A 22,304-nucleotide genomic window follows, 5' to 3' on the forward strand; every position below is an offset into this window, starting at 1 on the left:
CATTATCAATTTGAAGGCAAATCGCCCCTTTTTAAGGATCCCCTGGTAAAAAGGTTCCTTAAGAGATTCAACAATCTTCATCTTCCATCCTCGGTACCGACACTAGCATGGAGCCTGGACCTTGTATTTTCCCATTTGTCAAATAAACCCTTCAAACCCATGGCCACTTCAGACTTGTTTTCTAAATGGGTGGCTGGTACCATCCACCTCTGCTATGAACTTTCAGGTAGATCTCTCCCTGCCAAGATTCAGGCCCATTCAACCAGGGTGGTAGCTGCATCCTCCGCTTTTTCTGACTAGTGTGCCTTTGAAGGATGTCTGCAAAGCTGTCATCTGGTCCCAGCCATTGACTTTCATCAAACACTACAGGTTGGACGCCAGGGCCAAATAGGAATCAGCTTTTAGGAGGGCAGTATAACTGTCAGGTTTACATTGAAATGTTTTCTGCTGCACCATTTGTTCTGCATTTTCTTGGAACTAAAGAAATTTACTCTCACATTTGCATTGTCGGGTTGAATAGCTTGAAATATGCAATTTATATTTACAAATGCAATGCATTTCTTCTGTGTTTTTCAATGAAACAAAGTCTTGACAGTTGCACTTTAAAGTTAATTAATTTATTGTTGTTGGAAAATAAATACAACTTGTTTGGACTTTACAACTTATATCTGGACAGTCCCTCCTCCACTGGCCAAAGCTTGTCAGCTTTGGCCAGTGATTCGCGGAGACCATGATTTGTGTGATTCGCAGAGACCATGAAGAAGGACAGGTTGCTTACCTGTAACAGTATTTTTTCCAGTGGTCACCTCCGAATTCACACAAATCCCACCCATCCTCCCCTCAGCTGTATCCAGCTTTGTAATCTACTAAAGACATTCTGAATTTTTATCCTCTCCTCTGGGGTATTAGTTACCCCTCCTAAATCAGTGTCATCTGCAATTTTGATAAGCAGGCCCTCTATTCCTTCATCCTAGTAATTGATAAAGATGTTGAATAACACTGGGCCCAGGACAAAAGCCTATGGCATTCCACTAGTCACTTCTTTGCAAGGTGAAGAGGCACCATTAATGGGCACCCTTTGGATTCGGTCGCTCAGCCAATTCTTGTTCTCCAGGAATTCTCAAAGATTTATTGTCAGTGGCTCTGAGATTACTGATACTACTTTTAATACCCCTGGATTTAGTTCATCTGGCTCTGGAGACTTGGATTCACTTCTTTACTTATTCTGTGCTGCATTTTGTGTCATCTGCTCCATTTTCCTCAGGTTGAGCACCCTTTTCCTTTTGTGAGAAGACTCAGGCAAAGAAGGTGTGGCTTTTCTCTGTCTCCTGTTACCATTTTGCCATCTTCTCCACACATTGGCCCTACCATTTCTTTTTTCTTTTTGTTATGGACATAACCAAAAAAGCCCTTTTTATTGTTCTTAATTGCTCAAGCAAGTCTGGGCATGTTCTGCACTTTAGCTTTTCTGACTTCACCCCTTAAAATTCCCTATTTGTTTGAATTCTTCTTTGGTGATTTCCCTCTTTTTCATTTTTATACATGGCCCATTTAAAACTTAGCTCATTTAAAAGTTCTTTAGTCATCCATCTTGGTTTTTGAGACACCTCCCGTTTTTCCTTTCATTGGAAACTCCCATCCATTCTCTTTTATTGTTCTTGACTATGGTATCACACCTAGTCTTTACCTACATTTGCTGGAATCAGCTTTCCCAAAATTTAGAATGCTTGTCTGACTGTGCTTTGCTTCCTCTTTCCATTGAATGATTAACTCCAGGAGAACGTGATCACTCCCACCTAAGGATCCTACCACTTTCACACTATAGCCAGGTCATCTCTATTGGTTAGGATAGAAAATAGCTGATCTTTTGTTGCCTTTACCACCTTTCCGACAATGAAATTGTCTTTGAGGCAAGTGAGGAATTTGCAAACCTTAAATTTTGATTTCCAGCAAATAGCAGGATAGATGAAGTCATCCATCACTACTACATCTGTCGTTTCTGGTCATCTGATCTGGAAAGGCATTATTCAATCCCTCAGTCTGACTTGGAGGTCTGTAGTAGACTCTCATATTAACATTCCTGTTATTTCCTTCCCCTTAAATCTTTATCCAGATGTTCTCCAAATGGCTTCCAGGATTTTTGTCCTGGATCTCTTCATAGGCGTAAACATATAATGCTACTCCTTCTCCAACTCTCTTACTGGAATGATGATGATGATACATTATAACAGTTTATTGGCAGTTGTTCGTTGTTAGACCAGTATCCAGTGTCAGTTGCTTCTTTTTAACCACTTTATTTTATAGTGTAAAAAATGCCATTTTTCAATTAATATATGTTCAACTAAAACAACTCTGATAGTATTTTGTATGTTTTATTATAATAATAATAATAATAATAGGTTTTATTTATATACCGCCCAATCACTGGGAATCCGAGCGGTTTACAATAGAGGGGATAACAGACAATTCCCTGCCCACAGGCTTACAATCTAAAAGACACGACACAAAAGGAGAAGGGAATGGTGAGGGGGGGAGGGAATCAGGTCCAGCATTCTTCTCTCCCTCTGAGGCCTGGACCAAGGCAGATGGACCGGAGGGAGGGCTCTTCTTCTTCAGGCTAGTCCCTGCTGGTACTGGGCCAGCCTTCTCTCTCCCTCAGAGGCCGAAAGATGACAGTTGGGGAGGGAGGAGCCTCCTTCTTCAGGCTAGCCCCTGATGGTACTGGGCCAGCCTTCTCTCTCCCTCAGAGGCCGAAAGATGACAGTTAGGGAGGGAGGAGCCTCCTTCTTCAGGCTAGCCCTTGATGGTACTGGGCCAGCCTTCTCTCTCCCTCAGAGGGCGAAATATTATGTAGAGTATACATAGATTCAGATTTAATAAGAATAATAAGCAGTAAAAATTGGTGCTTTGTTGAAAGATGTAAATTGTATCAAAGCCTAGTAATGCAGGGTTGTTGTTTTGTGTCTTCACACAATTTTAAATGACCCTGACATGGGGTTTTCTTGGCAATATTTGTTCAGATGAGGCTTACCATTGCCTTCCCCTGAGGCTGAGGGTGTATGATTTGCCCAAGGTCACCCAGTAGGTTTCAGGCCCTAGAAGGGAATCAAACCCTAGTCTTCAGGGTTGCTGTCCTAATTCACCAAACACCTACACCAGCTGGCTGGGAAGGAACCATCAACAGTAGCTAGAAAGAGTCCTAGACTGTGAGAGTCCATTAGAAGAAAAGCATTTGTCAAAGCAGTTCAAGTCGAGGGAGGCAACAAGAATCAAGGTCAACATAGTCCAAGGGTCAAAGAATCCAGGATGCCCAAAGAATGAAGTACATGAGTCTGAAAACAGATATCAGGGACAGGAATGCTGGCCAGGAAATAGGTGAGTTGCTTCCAGGATTCACCTTAGGCAGACTCAGCTCTTAAATGGGCTGACACCAGCTGGTTCTAATGAGAGCTTCCTTGTTGCTGCTTGGCCCAGAGCCTGGCTCAGCGTCTTTGCTCTATACATTTCTCCCTCCCTCTTGATTGAGCATTTAGGACCCCAGCTGTGTCCTCTGCCTCATCAGCAGGTGAGTCTTGCCAGAGTTCTGCTGGCTGAAGTCACTGTTCAACAGGGTGAACTGGCTGAGGATCTTCAGCAGGGAGAGCTGGGTGAGGCTGTTCTGCAACACGGAAAGGTGGAGGCTGTTCTCTGTCTGGAAGACTTGCCTCTTCATCAGACTCTTCCTCTGGGTCCTAGTCCTGCAGCTCCTGGACTATGACAGTCATAGCCCAACACTCACACCACTATGCAAAACTGTTTCCCAGCAGAGGACGTCAGGACATCCTATTGTATGGGTTGCTCCTCTCATTTGCTCCCAAGTAGTCAGGAAAAAGAGACCTTCTGGTGCTGGAGAAGGAGAGGAGTAGCTGGGCAGCCATATTGAGGAAGTGTGCTTGTTGCTGAAGGGCCAAGCTTCTGTGAATCGCATCTGTGAGTCACAAGGGGACGGAGCTAGCAGACTAGCTCTATATAACTCCTTCCAGAGCCTTCCAGAACAGTGCAGCCAGAGAGAGGAGAAGGAGAGGAGTAGCTGGGCAGCCATCTTGAGGAAGTGTGCTTGTTGCTGAAGGGACGGAGCTTCTGCAAGTCACATCTGTGAGTCACAAGGGGCGGAGCTAGCAGACTAGCTCTATATAACTCCTTTCAGAGCTGCGCGCCTAATCGCACGTGAATTTTAATTTTTTTTAACTCAACAACTCTACACAAGTAGCATCGGGTTAGAAGCAGAAATTGAAACAGAAACTTGCCTTTAAGTATATAAGATAGCAGCCAGGACCTTCCTATAAAGTTGTATTCCCAGTAGATTGAGCTCGCTTCCACACACTGGTGAAAAGGCCAAGTCATCAGGGGCCTTAACTTTGATGTTTACCAGAGAATTTTTTGAGGAGGAAGCCCACAGTCCTGTTTCAGTCATTACTAAAGATTTGCAGTATGGACGCCAAGAGATCTGCAGCAGTCACCTGAAACTCTTGTGGGATGTTTGTCTTCTTGCCTACAGAAGTGGAGAACTTCACATGCACCAAGTGCAAGTTGGTAGCACTCTTTGAGGAGAAAGTGCAGCAGCTGGAGTCCAGGTTAGCTACACTTCAGCATATTAGGGAACAAGAGGATTTCCAAGACACAACAGAACTAACGATCTTGGATGAGTACGACGTAAAGGAAGATGCTAGGGCGGAGGAGGTCACTTCCCATATACAGGAGGGAGACAGCTGGAGGAATGTCACACAGAGAAGTAAGCGAAGAAGGGATTGTTCTGGGAGCTTGCAGCTAGAGAATCAATTCAAAGCTCGTTCCCTTATCAAGGAGGATGAAGAAGAGCAGCATGGACAGACTTCAGGGACAGAGCAGGGGAGCCTGAGAGTTCCACCCGAGGGAACAGTCACTGCTAAGCCTCAGAGCAAGCGTGTGGTCATAGTGGGGGACTCCTTGCTGAGGAAGCAGTGATTTGTAGGCCTGACAAGATGTCTTGAGAGGTGTGTTGTCTCCCTGGGGCAAAGATCCATGATGTGACAGAGAGGCTGTCTAGACTAGTCAAGCCTATTGACGAATACCCCTTCCTTTTGGTCCATGTGAGAACCAATGATACTGCAAGACACAGCCTTCAGAACATCAGAAGGGATTACGAGGCTCTGGGTAGGAAGCTGAAAGAAATGGATTCACAGGTTGTCATCTCGTCTCTTCTGCCACTCCAGGAAGGGAGTGGAAAATAGTGGATGTGAACAACTGGCTCTGCAGATGGTGCCACCGAGAACGATTTGGATTCTTCTATCATGGGCTGCAGTTCCATGAGGAGGGACTTCTTGCAACGGACGGATTGCATCTCACGCCAGTTGGAAGAAATGTTTTTGCCAACAGTCTCAAGAACTTGATCAGGAGGGCTTTAAACTGAGTTCCGAGGGGAAGGGAGACAATATTAAAGAAGGCGAAAGGGATGGCGAAAATAGTCAAACTGACATAGAGGAAACAAGAAAAAAAGTACAAGGACCCAACAGTGGGAGGCAAAAAAACTTACACAAGCAGCAAGTAAAAGGGACCCATGGTCTACAATGTCTCTACACTAATGCACAGAGCATGGGAAATAAGCAAGATGAACTTGAACTCCTAGTACAACAAAGCAAATATGATATAATAGGCCTCACTGAAACCTGGTGGGATGAGCCTCATAATTGGAATGTGGAAATAGAGGGGTATAACCTTTTTAAGAGAAATAGGCCAAACAGGAAAGGAGGAGGAATAGCACTATATGTCAGAGATATTTACACCAGTGAAGAGATCCGGGACATCAATACTGACAGCCAGGTGGAGAGCATCTGGATAAAAATTAAAGGGGAGGGAAACAACAAGGATGTTATGCTGGGAGTCTACTACAGACCTCCAAGTCAGACTGAGGAATTGGATGATGCCTTTCTAGAACAGATGACCACACATTGAGAAAGGAGAGATGTAGTAGTGATGGGCAACTTCAACTATACTGATATTTGCTGGAAGTCAAACTCAGCAAAATCCTCAAGGTCTAGCAAATTCATCACTTGCCTGGAAGACAGTTTCATTGTCCAAAAGGTGGAAGAGGCAACAAGGGGATCAGCTATTTTAGATCTGATCCTAACCAACAAGGATGACTTGGTTAATGGGGTGCAAGTGGTGGGATCCTTAGGTGGAAGTGACCATGTTCTCCTGGAGTTTGTAATACATTGGAAAGGACAAATCAGGCATAGTCAGACACACATTCTAGACTTTAGGAGAGCAAATTTCAGTAAACTTAGAGAAGTATTGAGGGTGATCCCGTGGACAGAAATACTAAAAGATAAAGGAGTTCAGGACGGATGGGAGTTTCTCAAAAGAGAGATACTGAAGGCACAATTTCAAACAGTTCCAGTGAGAAAGAAAAATGGGAGGTGTCTCAAGAAACTAGGATGGATGACTAAGGAACTTTCAACTGAGCAAAGTTTTAAAAGGAGCATGTATAAGAAATGGAAAAAGGGGGAAATCACGGAAAAGGAATTCAAAGAAATAGCAGGCTTGTGTAGGGGTAAAGTCAGAAAAGCTAAAGCACAGAATGAACTCAGACTTGCTAGAGAGGTTAAGAACAACAAAAAGGGCTTTTTTGGATATGTCCGCAGCAAAAGTAAGAAGGAGGAAATGGTAGGGCCACTGCATCGAGAAGATGGCAAAATGTTAACAGGGGACAGAGAAAAGGCAGAATTACTTGATACCTTCTTTGCCTCAGTCTTCTCAGAAAAGGAAAAGGGTGCTCAACCTGAGCATAATGGAGCAGAGGACAGAATAGGGGAATTTCAGCACAGAATAAATAAAGAGATAGTAGAGGAATACCTTGTTAATCTAAATGAATTTAGGTCTCCTAAATACCTCCATCCAAGGGTATTAAAAGAACTGGCAAATGTAATATCAGAGCCATTGGCAATAATATTTGAAAACTCCTGGAAAACAGGAGAAATCCCAGCAGACTGGAGGAGGGCAAACATTGTCCCCATCTTCAAAAAGGGAAAAAACCAATTATCGTCCAGTTAGTCTGACATCTATACCAGGAAAGATTCTAGAGCAGATCATTAAACAAAGAGTCTGTGAACATCTAGATGGCAATTCCATAATCACAAAAAGTCAACATGGGTTTCAGAGAAACAAGTCATGCCAGACAAATCTAATCTCTTTCTTTGATGAAATTACCAGCTTGGTAGATGAAGGGAATGCTGTGGATATAGTATATCTTGATTTCAGTAAGGCCTTTGACAAGGTTTCCCATGACATTCTTGCAAACAAGCTTGTAAAATGTGGACTAGACAAGGTAACTGTTACATGGATTTGTAACTGGTTGACCAGCCGAATGCAAAGGGTGTTCAACAATGGCTCCTTTTCATCCTGGAGGGAAGTGACCAGTGGGGTCCCACAGGGCTCTGTTCTGGGCCCAGTGCTATTCAACATCTTTATCAATGACCTGGACAACAGAATTGGGAGCATACTTATCAAATTTGCAGATGACACCAAATTAGGAGGAATAGCTAATACCCCAGAGGACAGGATCAAAATTCAAAATGACCTGAATAGACTAGAAAGCTGGGCCAAAGTTAACAAAATGAAATTCAACACGGATAAATGTAAGGTATTGCACTTAGGGCGGAAAAATAAAATGCACAAATATAGGATTGGGGACACCTGGCTGAATGAAACTACGTGTGAAAGGGATCTAGGAATCTAAGTAGACCATAAGTTGAACATAAGTCAACAGTGCGATGCGGCAGCTAAAAAAGGCCAATGCAATTTTAGGCTGCATCAATAAAAGTATAGTGTCTATCTAGATCAAGAGAAGTAATAGTGCCACTGTATTCTGATTTGGTCAGGCCCCACCTGGAATATTGTGTCCAGTTCTGGGCACCATAATTCAGAAAGGACATTGAGAAACTGGAGCATGTCAAAACGAGAGCGACTAAAATGGTGAAGGGACTGGAAACCATGTCCTATGAGGAACGACTTAGGGAGCTGGGGATATTTAGCCTGGAGAAAAGAAGGTTAAGAGGTGATATGATAGCCCTGTTTAAATATTTGAAGGGATGTCATATTGAGCTTGTTTTCTGCTGCTCCAGAGAACAGAACCCGGAACAATGGATGCAAGCTACAGGAAAAGAGATTCCACCTCAACATTAGGAAGAACTTCCTGACAGTAAGGGCTGTTCGACAGTGGAACGCACTCCCTCGGAGGGTGATAGAGTCTCCTTCCTTGGAGGTCTTTAAACAGAGGCTGGATGGCCATCTGTCAGGGATGCTTTGATTTGGATTTCCTGCATGGCAGGGGGTTGGACTGGATGGCCCTTGTGGTCTCTTCCAACTCTACGATTCTATGATTCTTTGTGGGAAGGGCAACCCCCGAAAGTCAGTCTTCTTCTTCATGGTCTCTGGGTTATTCTGTGCCTCCACAGCAATTTCGGATCCTTCTGGAATCGCTAGGGAAGACTTTTTGGCGGTAGCTTTGCCCACCCTCTATATAGGCTCGGTGTCTTCCCACCCTTCTGTAGTTACTTTTGATCACCACATGAGCAGCACAGGGAACCTCGCTTGGAATTTGCTCCTTCCTTCGCTTTCGATTTTGACACGTTTTTGGCTCTGACTTCTCTTTTGGATAGTGATTTGGCTTGTTTTGGACTCTGGTTATCAGTAACACTCAGCTTGTTTGACCATTCTTCTGTCTACTCCTTTGGCTAATTTCCACGAGGTCTTTGCACTCTTTTTAAAAGAGTCTCTCAGTCCTGTACCAACATTCTCCAGGCCCTACCAGAAGTGATCCCTCCACAAACAAGCCTTTCATATCAATGCCCTCGAGATGCTGGCAGTGGAAAAGGCCTTAAGGGCCTTTGAAAAGAACCTCTCCAACAAGGTAGTACTCCTCCTGACAGACAATAACACAGTGATGTACTACCTCAACAAACAAGGAGGCACCAGGTCCCAGACCTTGCTCGACATCACCCACCGCATCTGGGAATGGTGCATACCAAGAAGACGACTTGGCCGACCAGCTCAACAGGTTCTCCACCATTTGCCACAAGTGGAGACTCCATCCCGAGATGGTCAATGACCTCTTCAGTCAGTGGGGAACCCCACAGATCGACCTCTTCGCGACCACTCTCAACAGCCACTATCCCCAGTTCTGTTCCTGAGCACGCAACGACAACTCCCTCAGAGATGCGTTCATCTTCGCTTGGTCAGGAAAGATGCTGTACGCCTTCCCTCTGTTTCCTCTGATCACCAGGGTGGTATCCAAGATGACAAGAAACCACTTGGATGCCATCCTGATCACACCGTGGTGACTGAGACAACTGTGGTTTCTGTCCCTGCTTCACCTCACCCAGAGGGACTTTCTCTGCCTCAAGTTCTGTCCAGATCTCCTCACTCTGCAGGACAATCAGGTCCAGCATCCGGACATCGAGAATCTGCCATTGATGGCGTAGAGACTCCCTTACCTCCCTCCGTACAGACGGTGATCTTGGCTGCCCAGAAGCCGGCTACCAAGAAATCCTATGCTTCCAAATGGAAGAAATTTGTAGAATTTCTGCGAGAGACCTTTCTCCATCCCGAGTGTCAACACCGGTGGTGTTGGAGTTCCTGATGACACTTTTGGATTCGGGGCTGTGCCTCATCTCCATCAAGTGTTATCTTTCTGCCATCTGTTCCCATTTCTAGTTTGATGGCAAACCTTCTTTTTTCAGGGACCCTCTGGTGAAGAGTTTCCTGAAGGGTTGCAACAACCTCCATCCTCCAGTCCCGGTACCGACACCTGCTTGGAGTCTGGACACTGTGCTGTCTGGTTTGCAATCCAAGCCCTTTGAACCCATGGCCACATTGGACTTGAGGCTGTTGACTTGAAAGACAGCTTTTCTTGTGGTCATGACCGCCCGCCGTGCGGGCAAACTGTGCCTTGCGTGGAGGGATCAGCCTTTCCTTAGGTTCCATAAGGATAAGGTTGTCCTCCGTACCGACATTACCTTTCTGCCTAAGGTGGTGTCTTCCTTCCACATGTGTCAGGACATTGTTTTACCGACCCTGGCTCGAACCCAACCACTGACACCGAACGCCGCTTGCACACCTTGGACTTTCGGAGGGCTTTGGCCTTCTATTTGGACAGAACTGCGGGTTCAAGCCATTCCAAGAGGCTGTTCCAGTGCTACTCAGAGCTAAAAAAGGGACTGCCTGTGATGGCGCAGAGACTTTCCAAATGGTTGGCTGGTACCATCCACGTCTACTATGAACTGTCAGGCAGACCTCTCCCAGCCAGGGTTCAGTCTTATGCAACTAGGGCGGTAGTGATATCCTCCGCACTCTTGACTGGGGTCCCCTTGGAGGATGTCTGTAAAGCTGCTGTTTGGTCCCAGCCCTTGACTTTCATCAAGCATTATAGGCTGGACACCAGGGCCAAACAGGATGCAGCTTTTGGGAGGGCAGTGTTGTTTTCAGGTTTACATAGATTTGTACTGCATTTCCATATGTTACAAGCTTGACAATGAATGTCTTTATTGCCAATTGGCATGGTTTACATAGGTCCTTCATGACCTAATATGTTTGAAATGTGCCTTTGACTTGAACATGTTTAGGTACTATTTTTCAATTACTGAACACATCAAACACTGTTTTGGTTCAAAGATTTTTATTGTGTGGTTTAATAACACAGCTTTATTTGAACCTGACTTTGGTGTCATGGCACTCCCTCCACCACTGACCTAAGCTTGTCAGTCTAACCCATTTGTATGATTTGCAGAGACCACGAAGAAGATGGACAGGTTGCTCACCTGTAACGGTATTTCTTTGAGTGGTCATCTGTGAATACATACAAATCCCGCCCATCCTCCCCTCAGTGTCCTGCTCTACATTGGCTCATTCTCATGTCGCTCACGTGGCATAAATTTCGGAACTGGGGAAAGAGCGGGAAAACAGGGAACTTATAAAGGATGGGCAAAGCTACCACCAAAAAGTTGCAAAGTTAACTTTGCCCAATGATTCTAGAAGTTTTCCATGCAGCACTGCACAGGCGCAGTACAACCCATTTGTATCCAGATGAACTCTCGAAGAAATACCATTACAGGTGAGCAACCTGTCCATCTCAATTATCATTTCTATATGAACTCTATCATTAATCAATCATTAATCTATCATTAATCTAATTTATAAAACCTTAACCTGTCTCTGGTTTCTTTATTCTTTGTAGGCATTGATGGTTTTACTCCCTTTTGGTATACTGTTGTTATTATTATTATTATTATTATTATCCTTTATTTATAAAGCGCTGTAAGTTTACACAGCACTGTACATAAATTTTTTAGTCAGACGGTTCCCTGCCCTCAGGCTTACAATCTAAAAGACATGACACAAAAGGAGAAGGGAGTGGTGGTGGGGAATAGGATCAGGAGCAGCTCTTCTCCACCTCCGAGGCCTGGACCAAGGCAGATGGACTGGAGGAAGGGCTTGGCTTCTTGATGGATGGTTAGAAGGAGGCTTCCTGGGTCAGAGAGGGGCTCACCTCTGGGAATGCTTCTCTAAACAATATAGTCTTTAATTCAGTTTTGAAACTGGGTAGAGAAGTGATGAGGAAGAAGGTTCCAGGAGTAAGGGGCAGCAAGCGAGAAGGGACAAATTCGGGAGGGGGCAGTGGTAGTCCTACACTGTGACAGGAGACCCTGACTACCAGAGCGGAGGGTGCGAGTAGGAATGTAAGGAGAAAGAAGGTCAGATAAGTAAGGAGGGGCCAACCCATGGAGGGCTTTGAAAGTCAGTAACAAAAGCTTGTACCGGATGCGGAAGGGGAAGGGGAGCCAATGAAGGGAGGTTAAAAGAGGAGAAACATGGTCAAAGCGGCGAGCAGATGTGACAATACGGGCAGCTGAATACTGGACAGAGATTAAAGGATGGAGGTGTGAAAGAGGAAGCCCTGTTAGAAGGAGGTTACAATAATCTAGTCGCGAAACCACTAGGGCATGGACCAGAGTCTTGGCAGTAGATTGAGAGGAATGGACGGATCTTGGCAATGTTGTGGAGAAAGAATCTACAGGTCTTGGCGGTGGCCTGGATCTGGGAAATAAATGACAGAGAAGAGTCAAAAATGAAGCCAAGACTGCGGGCTTGATGAACCAGTTGAATAGAAGTGTCGTCGACAGAAACAGAAAAGGAATAATGAAGCGTGGGTTTAGGTGGAAAAACGAGAAGCTCAGTCTTAGACATGTTGAGCTTCAAGCGCTGAAGCCGCATCCACTGAGAGATGGCAGTCAGACAAGAAGAAACTTGCTGTTCAAGCCCCGTCGAAAGGTCAGGGGTGGAGAGATACAGCTGAGTGTCGTCGGCATACAGATGACAGGAGAAACCAAAAGAACTGATGAGGTTTACCTAGAGACAGTGTGTATAGAGAGAACAGAAGGGGACCCAAGACAGAGCCCTGGGGAACTCCAACAGATAGCGGAACAGAGGATGAAGTCTGACCACCCATGACCACTGCAAAAGATCTATCTGACAAGTAAGATTTAAACCAATCGAGAGCAGAGTTGGCGAACCCAAGGTCAGAAAGTAAATCAACCAGGAGACAGTGATCAACAGTGTCAAAGGCTGCAGACAAATCCAGAAGAATGAGAATAGAGTAGAGGCCATTTGCCTTGGCCCGCAAGAGATCATTTGAGATCTTGGTGAGGGCTGTCTCTGTAGAGTGCCGTGGGCGGAAGCCAGATTGGAAGGGGTCTAGGATAGAGTTGGCTTCAAGAAACTTAATACAGCGAGAATAAACGACCCGTTCTAGGACCTTAGAAAGAAAAGGAAGAAGAGAAATTGGACGATAGCTACACAAAGAAGAGGGGTCGAGAGAGGGTTTCTTCAGAATTGGAGAAACGAGAGCATGTTTGAAGTCAGAAGGGAAGGAACCCAAAGAGAGAGAGAGATTAAAGATATAGAGGAGCGAGGGCAGAAGAGAAGGGGCTATAGAGATTAGGAGACGGGAGGGAATAGGATCAAGAGAACAGGTAGTAGGTTTGGAAGAATTTAGCAGCTTAGAGAGTTCATCCAGAGAAACAGGGGGAAACACAGAGAGTTTATTAGTAGGAGGTACCAGGAGGTTAGTGATAGGGGGCAAGTCGGGAGGAACTATTTCAGATCGAATAGTAGTGACTTTTGTGATGAAGTAGTTGGCGAAATCAGTGGGGGGAAAAGATGAGAAGACAGGGGGAGAGGAAGGTTTGAGTAGTGTATTGAAGCAGGAGAACAAACGCTGCGGATGCCTCTCATTAGTGCAGATCAGCGATTTAAAATAGTTCTGTTTTGCCATAAACAGAGCACGTGAAAAAAATAAAAGGATGAATTTATAATGAATGAAATCAGCCGGTTCCCTAGACTTTTTCCAAAGACGTTCGGCCACTCGAGAGCAGGACCGGAGGTACCTGATAGTGGGAGTGAGCCAGGGCTGAGGCCTAGTCATGGGGGAAGACACACGTACAGATGATACAGGAGCAAAGCTGTCAAGAGTTGAAGAAAGAATGGAATTAAATAAAGACATTGCTGAATCAGCAGAGTCCCCAAGATCAAGAGAAGAGAGAGATGAATTCAAAGTCTGACTGAGATGGTCAGAGTTAACAGACTGAAGGTCGCGGAAATGGCGCTGGACAGTACGACGAGGAGGTGGGATATAAGTAAGAGTAAAAGAAATTAAATGATGGTCAGACAATGGAAAATCAGATGCCAGGTAGTCGGAAATGACGCACTTAGCGTCATTAGGTCATCTCTCCGCATTCTCAAGGTTTAGGGGTGCAAGACCTCCGCGAATGTAGGAAAACCGTGAATAACTCCTCCCCAAGACACCAGTTAAACAGACGGCCCTAACGGGGTGGCTTCAAACCATCCTGGAGAAACCTGGATCAGGGCTGCAGCAACTGCATGCCAGGGCCCCAATCCACTTTTTTGCCAGTCCAAAAAGAGGCAACAAAATGCTGCTCCTTTTTGAACCGGCAAAAAGCCATATAAACACTGTACTGCCAGAGCACTGCAAAGCTGCCCACCATGTGGTAGGGCAAACAGCATGATGCCGCCTGGGGGTGGCATCAGAGCATGCAGTGTCTAAATGCCACACTCTAACGCCGCCCCCAAGCTAGTGCCAAGGAGCCGTCTGTTTCACCCCTTAGCTTGAATATTTGTATTGTTTGTGATATCTATTTTGTTTGTCTGATAATTTTACAAATTATTTGTGCAACTCCCTTTATATTTGTATATCATAATATCAATAATATTTTTTAAAAATATTGTGACTGTATTAAAACTTTTAAAACTTTAAGAACCTTTCTAAAGGCTCTAAGAACTTTATGCAGAGAATGAAGTTCTTCTAGATAAGAAGAGGGTAAGCTATCCTTGGCAAACAGACAGAGAAAAAAGAGAAACCAGGCCCTGTACAGACAGGCACTTTGTGCCGGCCTGTGGGCAGAGTTAGGGCACAGCGTCCATATGCTGGATGCCCTAACCTTGTCCCCAGAGCGCCATTTTGGCACACATCAGTCCACACAGAGCGCGCCATCATGACACTCCTCTGGTGCTGCATCCACATAAAGCTGCACCGCCATGGCTATGGTGCCCCTTGGAGGGCACAAAAAGGAGCCACTTTTTGCGGCTCCTTTTGCGATCTCCAGAGGCTGGATTGAAGCTGCAGCGTGAGGGTACCACGGCCCCAATCCATCCAGTAAAGGGGCGGCTGCATGCCACCCATCTATACAACCCCTGAGAGGGAGAAAATTAGGAATAAAGAGAAATGAGGTGGCACAGAGAGAGAGAGAGAGACAGAGCATACAAAGGACAGAGTGTTGAAATGCCCCTTCTCAATGCCATGATGATTTGTTTAAATAATTACTATCAACCATCAGGTTATACCGAAAAGAATAGATCTGTGAAAAGAAGAAAGAGTTCTAGCCCTATAGTACATATGATGAGGATGATGACTGATGATGATGATGATGATGATGATGATGAATGGATGATGAAATGATGATGATGAGGATTTATTTATTGCCCGCCCAATCACAAGGAATCCAAGGCGGGTTACAACAGTAAAAATAAAGATAATAACATAAAATACAATACAATAAATGAAATACAATAAAATTAAAGAGAGCGAAGTGAGAACATTCACCTTAGCCTGATGGAAGTGTGGGCCTTTCTTTTTCCTTCATCCTCCCAGGTCTGATGATGATGTCATGGAGGGAGGGCTCTTCTTGAGGCAGGATTTTATTTTAATTAATTTTAATTTAATTCTTCTCATTAAATTTAAAGACAGAATTGGTGGACAGAGTGAACATAAGTCACAGTAAATGGGGAGTAGAACTAGGTAGGGAAGGCCGCTGGAAGAGATCCATCTTAAAGCCTTCTTAAAGGCTGTAAGAGTAGAAAGTCACGGATCTCCTTCGGTAGGTCCATTCATAGCTTCGGAACTGCGATGGAAAGGCTCTTCGGGTGACTGAAGTTAGCCTAGATTTATTGGCTGAGTAATTTTCTTCCCCGAGGACCTAGAGTGCGGGACGGACCTATGGAAGTAGGTGATCTCTAAGTATTCTGGACCCAAGCCATGGTAGGGCTTTGAAGGAACCAACAGCACCTTGTACCTGTCCGGAAAACTAATTGGCAGCCAGTGAAGGTATTTCAAAACCGGTGTTATGTGATCGGTACGACGAGTACCTGTAATTAACCTGGCTGCCATATTGTAAAGTTGAAGTTTCTGAACTTGGCACAAGGGTAGCCCGCATTACAGAAGTGCAATCGAGAGGTGACCGGCGCTGTACAACTGTTTCAAGGTCTCCCTGCTCCAGGAAGAGGCGCAGCTGGCGTATCAGCCGAAGCTGATAAAAAGTGCTCCTGAACTGTCACATCTACCTGAGCTGTCAGGTGAAGTGACGAGTCAAGGAGCACCCCTAAGCTGCGGACAGAGTCTCCTTGCAGGAAGTGTGACCCACCATCCGAACTGGCTGACATAATCCATACCCTGGGCTTGGGTTTCCTATAACAAGTACCCCGTCTTACCTGGATCAGCTTGAGCCGGTTTTCCCTCATCCAGTCCATACCGCCCCAAGACAGGCATTCAGAGGAGAATGCCCATCCCATAGACACTGCATCAGTTTGAGGAAACATAGAGAGAATATATTTGGGTGTCATCAGCATACTGATACATCCTGCCCCATGTCTCTGGATGATTTTCCCAGCGGCTTCATGTGTAAATGTTTAAACAGCATAGGAGACAATATTGCGCCCTGGGGTACACCAATTTTATCTCTCTTTTAGAAGCGCAACTGTCTCCTAGCGCCAACCATCTGGACTATCTGCCTGAGAGGTAGAAACCGGAACCACTGTAGAACAGTTGCCTCGATACCTAACTCTCTCAGGCGTTCCAGAAGGAATACCATGGTCGATGGTATCGAAGGCCGCTGAGAGTCCTAAGAGCACCAGCAGGGTCACACTTCCCCTGTCGATGCCTTGACGGAGATCATCTAACTAAGGCGACCAAGGCCGTCTCAACTCCGTATCCTGCCCTGAATCCGGTTTGAAATGGGTCCAGATAATCAGCTTCATCCAAGGACTGCCTGTCGTTGATTGACGACTGCCTCTCGATAACTTGCTCAAGAATGGCAACAACGAGACTGTGGCCTGTAGTTATTTCTATCCAGAGGGTCCAGGGAGGGCTTTTTTAAGAGTGGTCTGCCACTGCCTCCCTTAAGACAAGAAGGCAGGGTACCCTCCCTGAAGGATGCATTTGATTATATTTTCACATCAGCTTGACTATATCACCCCCTGGAGACCAGCAGGTGGGCAAGGGTCAAGGGCAAGTCGTTTTTTTCAGACTACTAAGGAGCTTGTCCACAATCAAATTGATTCAGTCTAACAGTAATGGCGGAGGCGTTGGATGCCTCTCTCCATGCTTCTGACTTAAAGTTGGCATCCAATCAGCTCTTATCCGAAGGAGATTTTAGTCTGTAAATAATCATTAAAAGCATTACAGTAAGCTATGGTTGACTATAATAGAGGGTTCTGGGTGGGAGGCAGTTGGTGTTAAACTCATACCACTGACTCAGCTGGACGAGATTTCACAGACGCAATAGATGCAGAGTAAGAAAGATTTTTTGGCTGCATCTTCGTCCTATGACGTATCTTATCAGATATGAGTTGGAGATTTCAGCCAACCGACTTCTCAGTCGTTGTCCAAACCTGCTTCATTTGTTTAAAGCTCTTCAGTGTGACCAAGGTTACGGTTTTTAGTGGGGTTGGAAAGGACCGTGGGAGCGATCATGTCTAAAGCCTATGGTGATGTGTTATTCCATAATTAACCAGAACTTCAACAGAGTCACTGGCACTGCCAACCAAAGAACCCCAGGCTTCTTGGAACCTATGGGTTCCATCAGCCTTCGAGGGCGAACCAATTCTCAATTGGTCCTCCACCCCAGAGGGAGGAATAGAGTCTCCAACCAACCTTAACCAGGAAATGATCTGTTCAGCTAATGCGGAGATACTAGTTGCCTGTTTGGGTACAGAAGACCACACAAGAGTATGACCTGCGAATGCGTGGGCTCAGAGACTACTGGGAGAGGCCCATGTTTGTCATGAAACCCATGAATTCCCGAGCCGCACCAGTCAGATTAGTCAGTCACCCTTGGAGAGGGATGTTGAGGTCACCCAGGACAAACAGCCAGGCGATTCCAACATCAGCTCAGCTAGGGAGTCTGTTACGTTACGGGGTAGGCGATAGACCAACAGAATCCCAAACTCTCCCTGGTCTTCAAGCGAAGGAAATGCATTCAATGTGTTTAATGCACGGATAGGTATCCTGGTAAAGTAAGATTGTGTTTTATGGATATGGCTACGCCTCCCCCCTGCCCGCTCCCCTTATCTGTAATTGACAGAGTACCCAGCCGGAAGGGCCTGGGCCCAGGTTACAGAGCTAATCGGCTCCTAGCAGGGCTCGGTGATACATGCAGGTCAGCATTGTGATCTATCAGTAAGCATAGATGATACGGGACTTATTCTGCACTGACCTCGGCATTACATCAGAGCAGGGAAAGGTAATAATCATGTAATATGTATTATTTCTCTTCAATTGTGTTTAATTTTATGGGTATTAACTAATGAACGATTCTTTTCCAACAGATAAAGCTTCCTGCAATAACACCAAAATACCCATAGAGAACACCACAGCCAACGGCAGCTAAGGAATTCCATGGAGGAAACAGGCTTTACTTCCCCCAATGTAAGTGGATATGTAATATCCGCTATATTAGGTACAGATCATACTACTGATGTATAAAGTAACTCTGTGAGCCACTGTAAAGGTATGCATGAGAAACTCTGAATTTATTCTACAAAAGTTGCTAGCTTGCTGTGGGAAGATATTGCTACTGGACTAGTTTGTTCCTCCTCTACAAATCACTATATGGCTATGCAGGGAAAATGCTTTCAATTCCCCCTTCCTGAATCATGGATCATAGAATCATAGAGTTGGAAAAAGACCACAACACCACAAATTCCAACCCCCTGCTGTGCAAAACACAAAACACACAAACACTCTTTCTTAAAAATATATTTATTAAATTTTGATACACTGTAACCGACAAACAAAACATCTGCAATAATCACTGCTTATACCTACCACAATACAATACCCCAAACCCCTCCCTACTTGTTTACCATTCTTATTTTAATTTAGTCTGTTGTGTTAAAACACTCCCTATATCCCCTAAGACACCTAGAACGATTTCCACATTCTCAATACACACATTCCCTTCTGTGACACTTACCCAAAAGAAAAACCAGATAGCAAACTTGCGTTGTCTCCCACGCCACATTCTCACAATCCTTGGAAATGTGAGGAATCTATAATATCCAATTGAATACCTATGTAGTGCTTCCCAATTTCTAATGAAAATGTCTAATAATTATTTAGATTTTCTATTTAAGGGTATCCCCTTTTTCGTGAATTTCGATTTTGTATTTCCTCTCTCACAAACCTGGGCTAATTGTGAATGGAATTGAACTTGAATTTGCAAAGGATCACATCTCAAAAAAGAAAAAAAGAAAAAAACAGAGCCATTTAACATTTCATTGATATAGATTTATCCTTGTTTCTTACAAATTCCATCATCTAACATAATTGTCGTAACAATTTCATCCATATTTGAGGTCCAATTAGCACTTTCCCCCCATTTTTTTCCCATAAACTTTATGACAGATTCCCACGTTGACCTCCAGTTAGAGCTATCTTGGTTTTCCACTTTATGTTGATATTAAATCAATTCCATCAATGGAAATAGCTTTAATCTCCATTCTTCAATTTCTATGTCTCATCGATTTCCAACTTCTCGCAATACCAATCGCGCAGCCGTGAACATATAAAAATAATTTTTCCAAACCTTGCTTCCACATCCCCATCTAACATAACAAATCATGGTCACTGCGTTAAACCTTAATTAACTCCCAAAATTTCATAATTTCCAATCTGGAACTTTTTCCAAAGGTTGTTGCTTTGTCGCAAACCACCAATAAATGGTAGAAGGTACCAATGTCTTTCTTACATTCCAACAATCTTATGCCCCGCTTATAATTTTGTCATTTTTACAGGTGTTAAATACCACCTGTACAAGATTTGTAATAGTTTTTTCTAACAATTGCGAAGTAGAGTATTTCATTCTCGCATTCCAAGACTCCTCCCACTGTTCTAATTTGATTTCCTTCCACAGTCCTGAGCCCATTTCACACAATTACATCCTTAATTAATTCATCCTCTGGTACCATTCCAAACAATTTTTATAAATCTTTGACAAGGTTTTTACCATCTTATATCCAAAATATCTCTTCAAACAGATTTAGTGTTAGAGAAGCCCTTTGTTTTTTGTCTAAATAAATCTCTGCGTTAACTGTCGTATAGAAACCAACCAATATCCCATCCTCGTCAATTAATTTCTCATGAGCGACTTTAGGTTCCCTTTATATCAATCAATCCTATATCTTATCCATATCTCTTCTCTTTTTGGGTCAATAACATACATAGCCCATGAGGTGAAACCCACAGAGGGATATGGGAGCTATTCTGTCCTTATATTTATTCCACACTCTAATTAAACAGGATCGGATGAAATGGGTTATTGAAGTTTCTATTTGCTTTCGTTTTCTCATAGAATAGATAGCCATGCCATCCGAACCCTGTTGTCTGTGCTTTACTAACTTCAGCAGTTCTGTTTTGCAGAGTAATCCATTCCTTCATACAAGCTAAACTGGCTTCATAAGACAAATTTAATTTGGGGAGGGCAAAACCACCTCTTTGTTTCGCATCATGTAGTATTTTCATCTTAATTCTAAGGCTTTTTCCCAGCCCAAACAAAATCCGCTAACTGTTTTTGCCATCTTGAATATTTTTCATGTTTCAGAATGGGGAAGTAAGGAAACAAGAATATGAGTTTTGGTGTTACAACATTTTGATTGCGGCAATACATCCCTAGAAGGAAAGATTTAAATACTGGCCACTTCTTAAGATCTCTTTTGATTTCTGTCCACTTTATTATGATAGTTGTTTCTAAATAGAGTTGGGCATTTTGCTTGTTAAGTTACCCCAAGGTATCTCACCTTGTCAGCAATATTAAAGCCTGTAATTTTTTTAGTCTACTTTGTTTCTCTTGATTCATATTTTAGTATTACAGCCGTTTGTCTGTATAACTTTCAGACCTGAAACCTTTTCAAATTTGGCTAAGTGTTCTAATAATTTTCACATCCCATCAGTGGGTCTGCAATGTCACCACAACGTCATCAGCGTATGCTCTCACTTCAGACTTTCACCTTTAAATTTCACCCCTGAATTAAATGTCCCTTCCTTAAATTAATTAACAAAGTTTCCATCACACAAATAAACAGGAGAGGGAAGGGAGCAGCCTTGTCTAGTTCCTCTGTATAGAGGGATATTTTCTGTTCTTGATCATTAATTATGATCCTTGCTGATTGTTTAACATATATGATCTAATCCAATCCGTAACCTTTGGCCTGCCCCTATACGTGCAATGTTCTCACAATGATATACCAGTCAGGCTGTCAAATGCTTTTTCAATATCCAGGAAGATGATGTGCTAGCTCTCTCTCATTGTGCAAATCAAAATGCTCTATAACATCACAAAATACCTTAGATTGTCCTTAAGTTGCCTTGATGGGAGGAACCCGCATTGTCTTCCTGGATGATTGTGAAGCACCCCTTTTCAATCTGTTAGACAAAATAATTAGCAAATAACTTATAATCACTGTTCAAAGGGTGATGGGCCTAACTCTTCAACATTTGACTATCTCGTCCTTCTTCACGAACAAAACTACATTAGCTTCCTCCCATGTATGGCAGACCATCACAATTAATAGAGTTTCATTACTCCAATAAGGTACGTTTATTCAGATTGAAAAGTTTTGTAAAATCTTGATGTGAAGCCGTCCGGACCCGGAGCCTTGTTTTTTTTTGCCCTCTGGATGGCCTCATTAATTCTTGCAGAGTTACTGTTATTTAATCCACTCGATATTTGTTGTTGAGACAGTTCTGGCACGGACATTTCTGAAGGTAATCTTCTATTTCTGATCTTTTAGTAACTTTAGCTTGAACAATATACGAAGTAACTAAATGTTGCAACTTTTAGTCCTTTCATATTTGTGTGAACTTGTTTCCACATAATCTTAGTAATATTTTTTTTCCTTTGGCTTTGCACATCCTTTGTGCTAACCATTTCCCCGGGTTTGTTGGCTCCTGAGTTGTTTTACTTTGAGACTTTTTAGCATTTTTTGCCAGATCTTGTGCAGCCATATTGTACTGCTTTCGCAGCATGTTTATTTCTCTTAAAATCTTTCATTCCGAGGATTGTTTAGCTCTTCTCTTTCTTATCATCTCTTTGAGATTAGTTTCGTTTCTGTTTTTTTCTAGAGAGGATCATGATGTTTTTGAATAAAAAATCCGCGGATGACTTCTTTGCTTGCAGCCAGACACCGTTTAATATCTGTTCCCTTATTTTGGTTTCTCTGAAATAGTTTAATTATTTCTTTCGCTTGTTCAAACAATTAGGACAAGATAGTAAATAGTCTTGTAAATGCCAGCGGAACCCGATGTACCAAATCGAATCGTCAACAGAATCGAGTTGTGATCAGAGTACGATTTTGTTAATGTTTCAACTTTTTGAATTTTTGGAGCCAGAGATTAGAAACAAAAAACATGTCCAGTCTTGAAACATCTTATGCCGATCCGATAG

The 22,304-nt window shown here is 43.6% G+C and overlaps 1 protein-coding gene across 1 annotated transcript in view; it reads left to right on the forward strand.

The window, feature by feature from the left end:
* Positions 1-22,304, forward strand: part of C6H7orf57 (chromosome 6 C7orf57 homolog) — a 78,824-nt gene that overhangs the window by 46,252 nt on the left and 10,268 nt on the right. Inside the window, 1 exon segment of the mRNA XM_042476938.1 lies at positions 18,190-18,293. Coding sequence (XP_042332872.1) covers positions 18,190-18,293 — 104 coding nt within the window.

Source organism: Sceloporus undulatus, chromosome 6, assembly GCF_019175285.1.
Source record: "Sceloporus undulatus isolate JIND9_A2432 ecotype Alabama chromosome 6, SceUnd_v1.1, whole genome shotgun sequence".
NCBI classification, from domain to species: Eukaryota; Metazoa; Chordata; class Lepidosauria; order Squamata; family Phrynosomatidae; genus Sceloporus; species Sceloporus undulatus.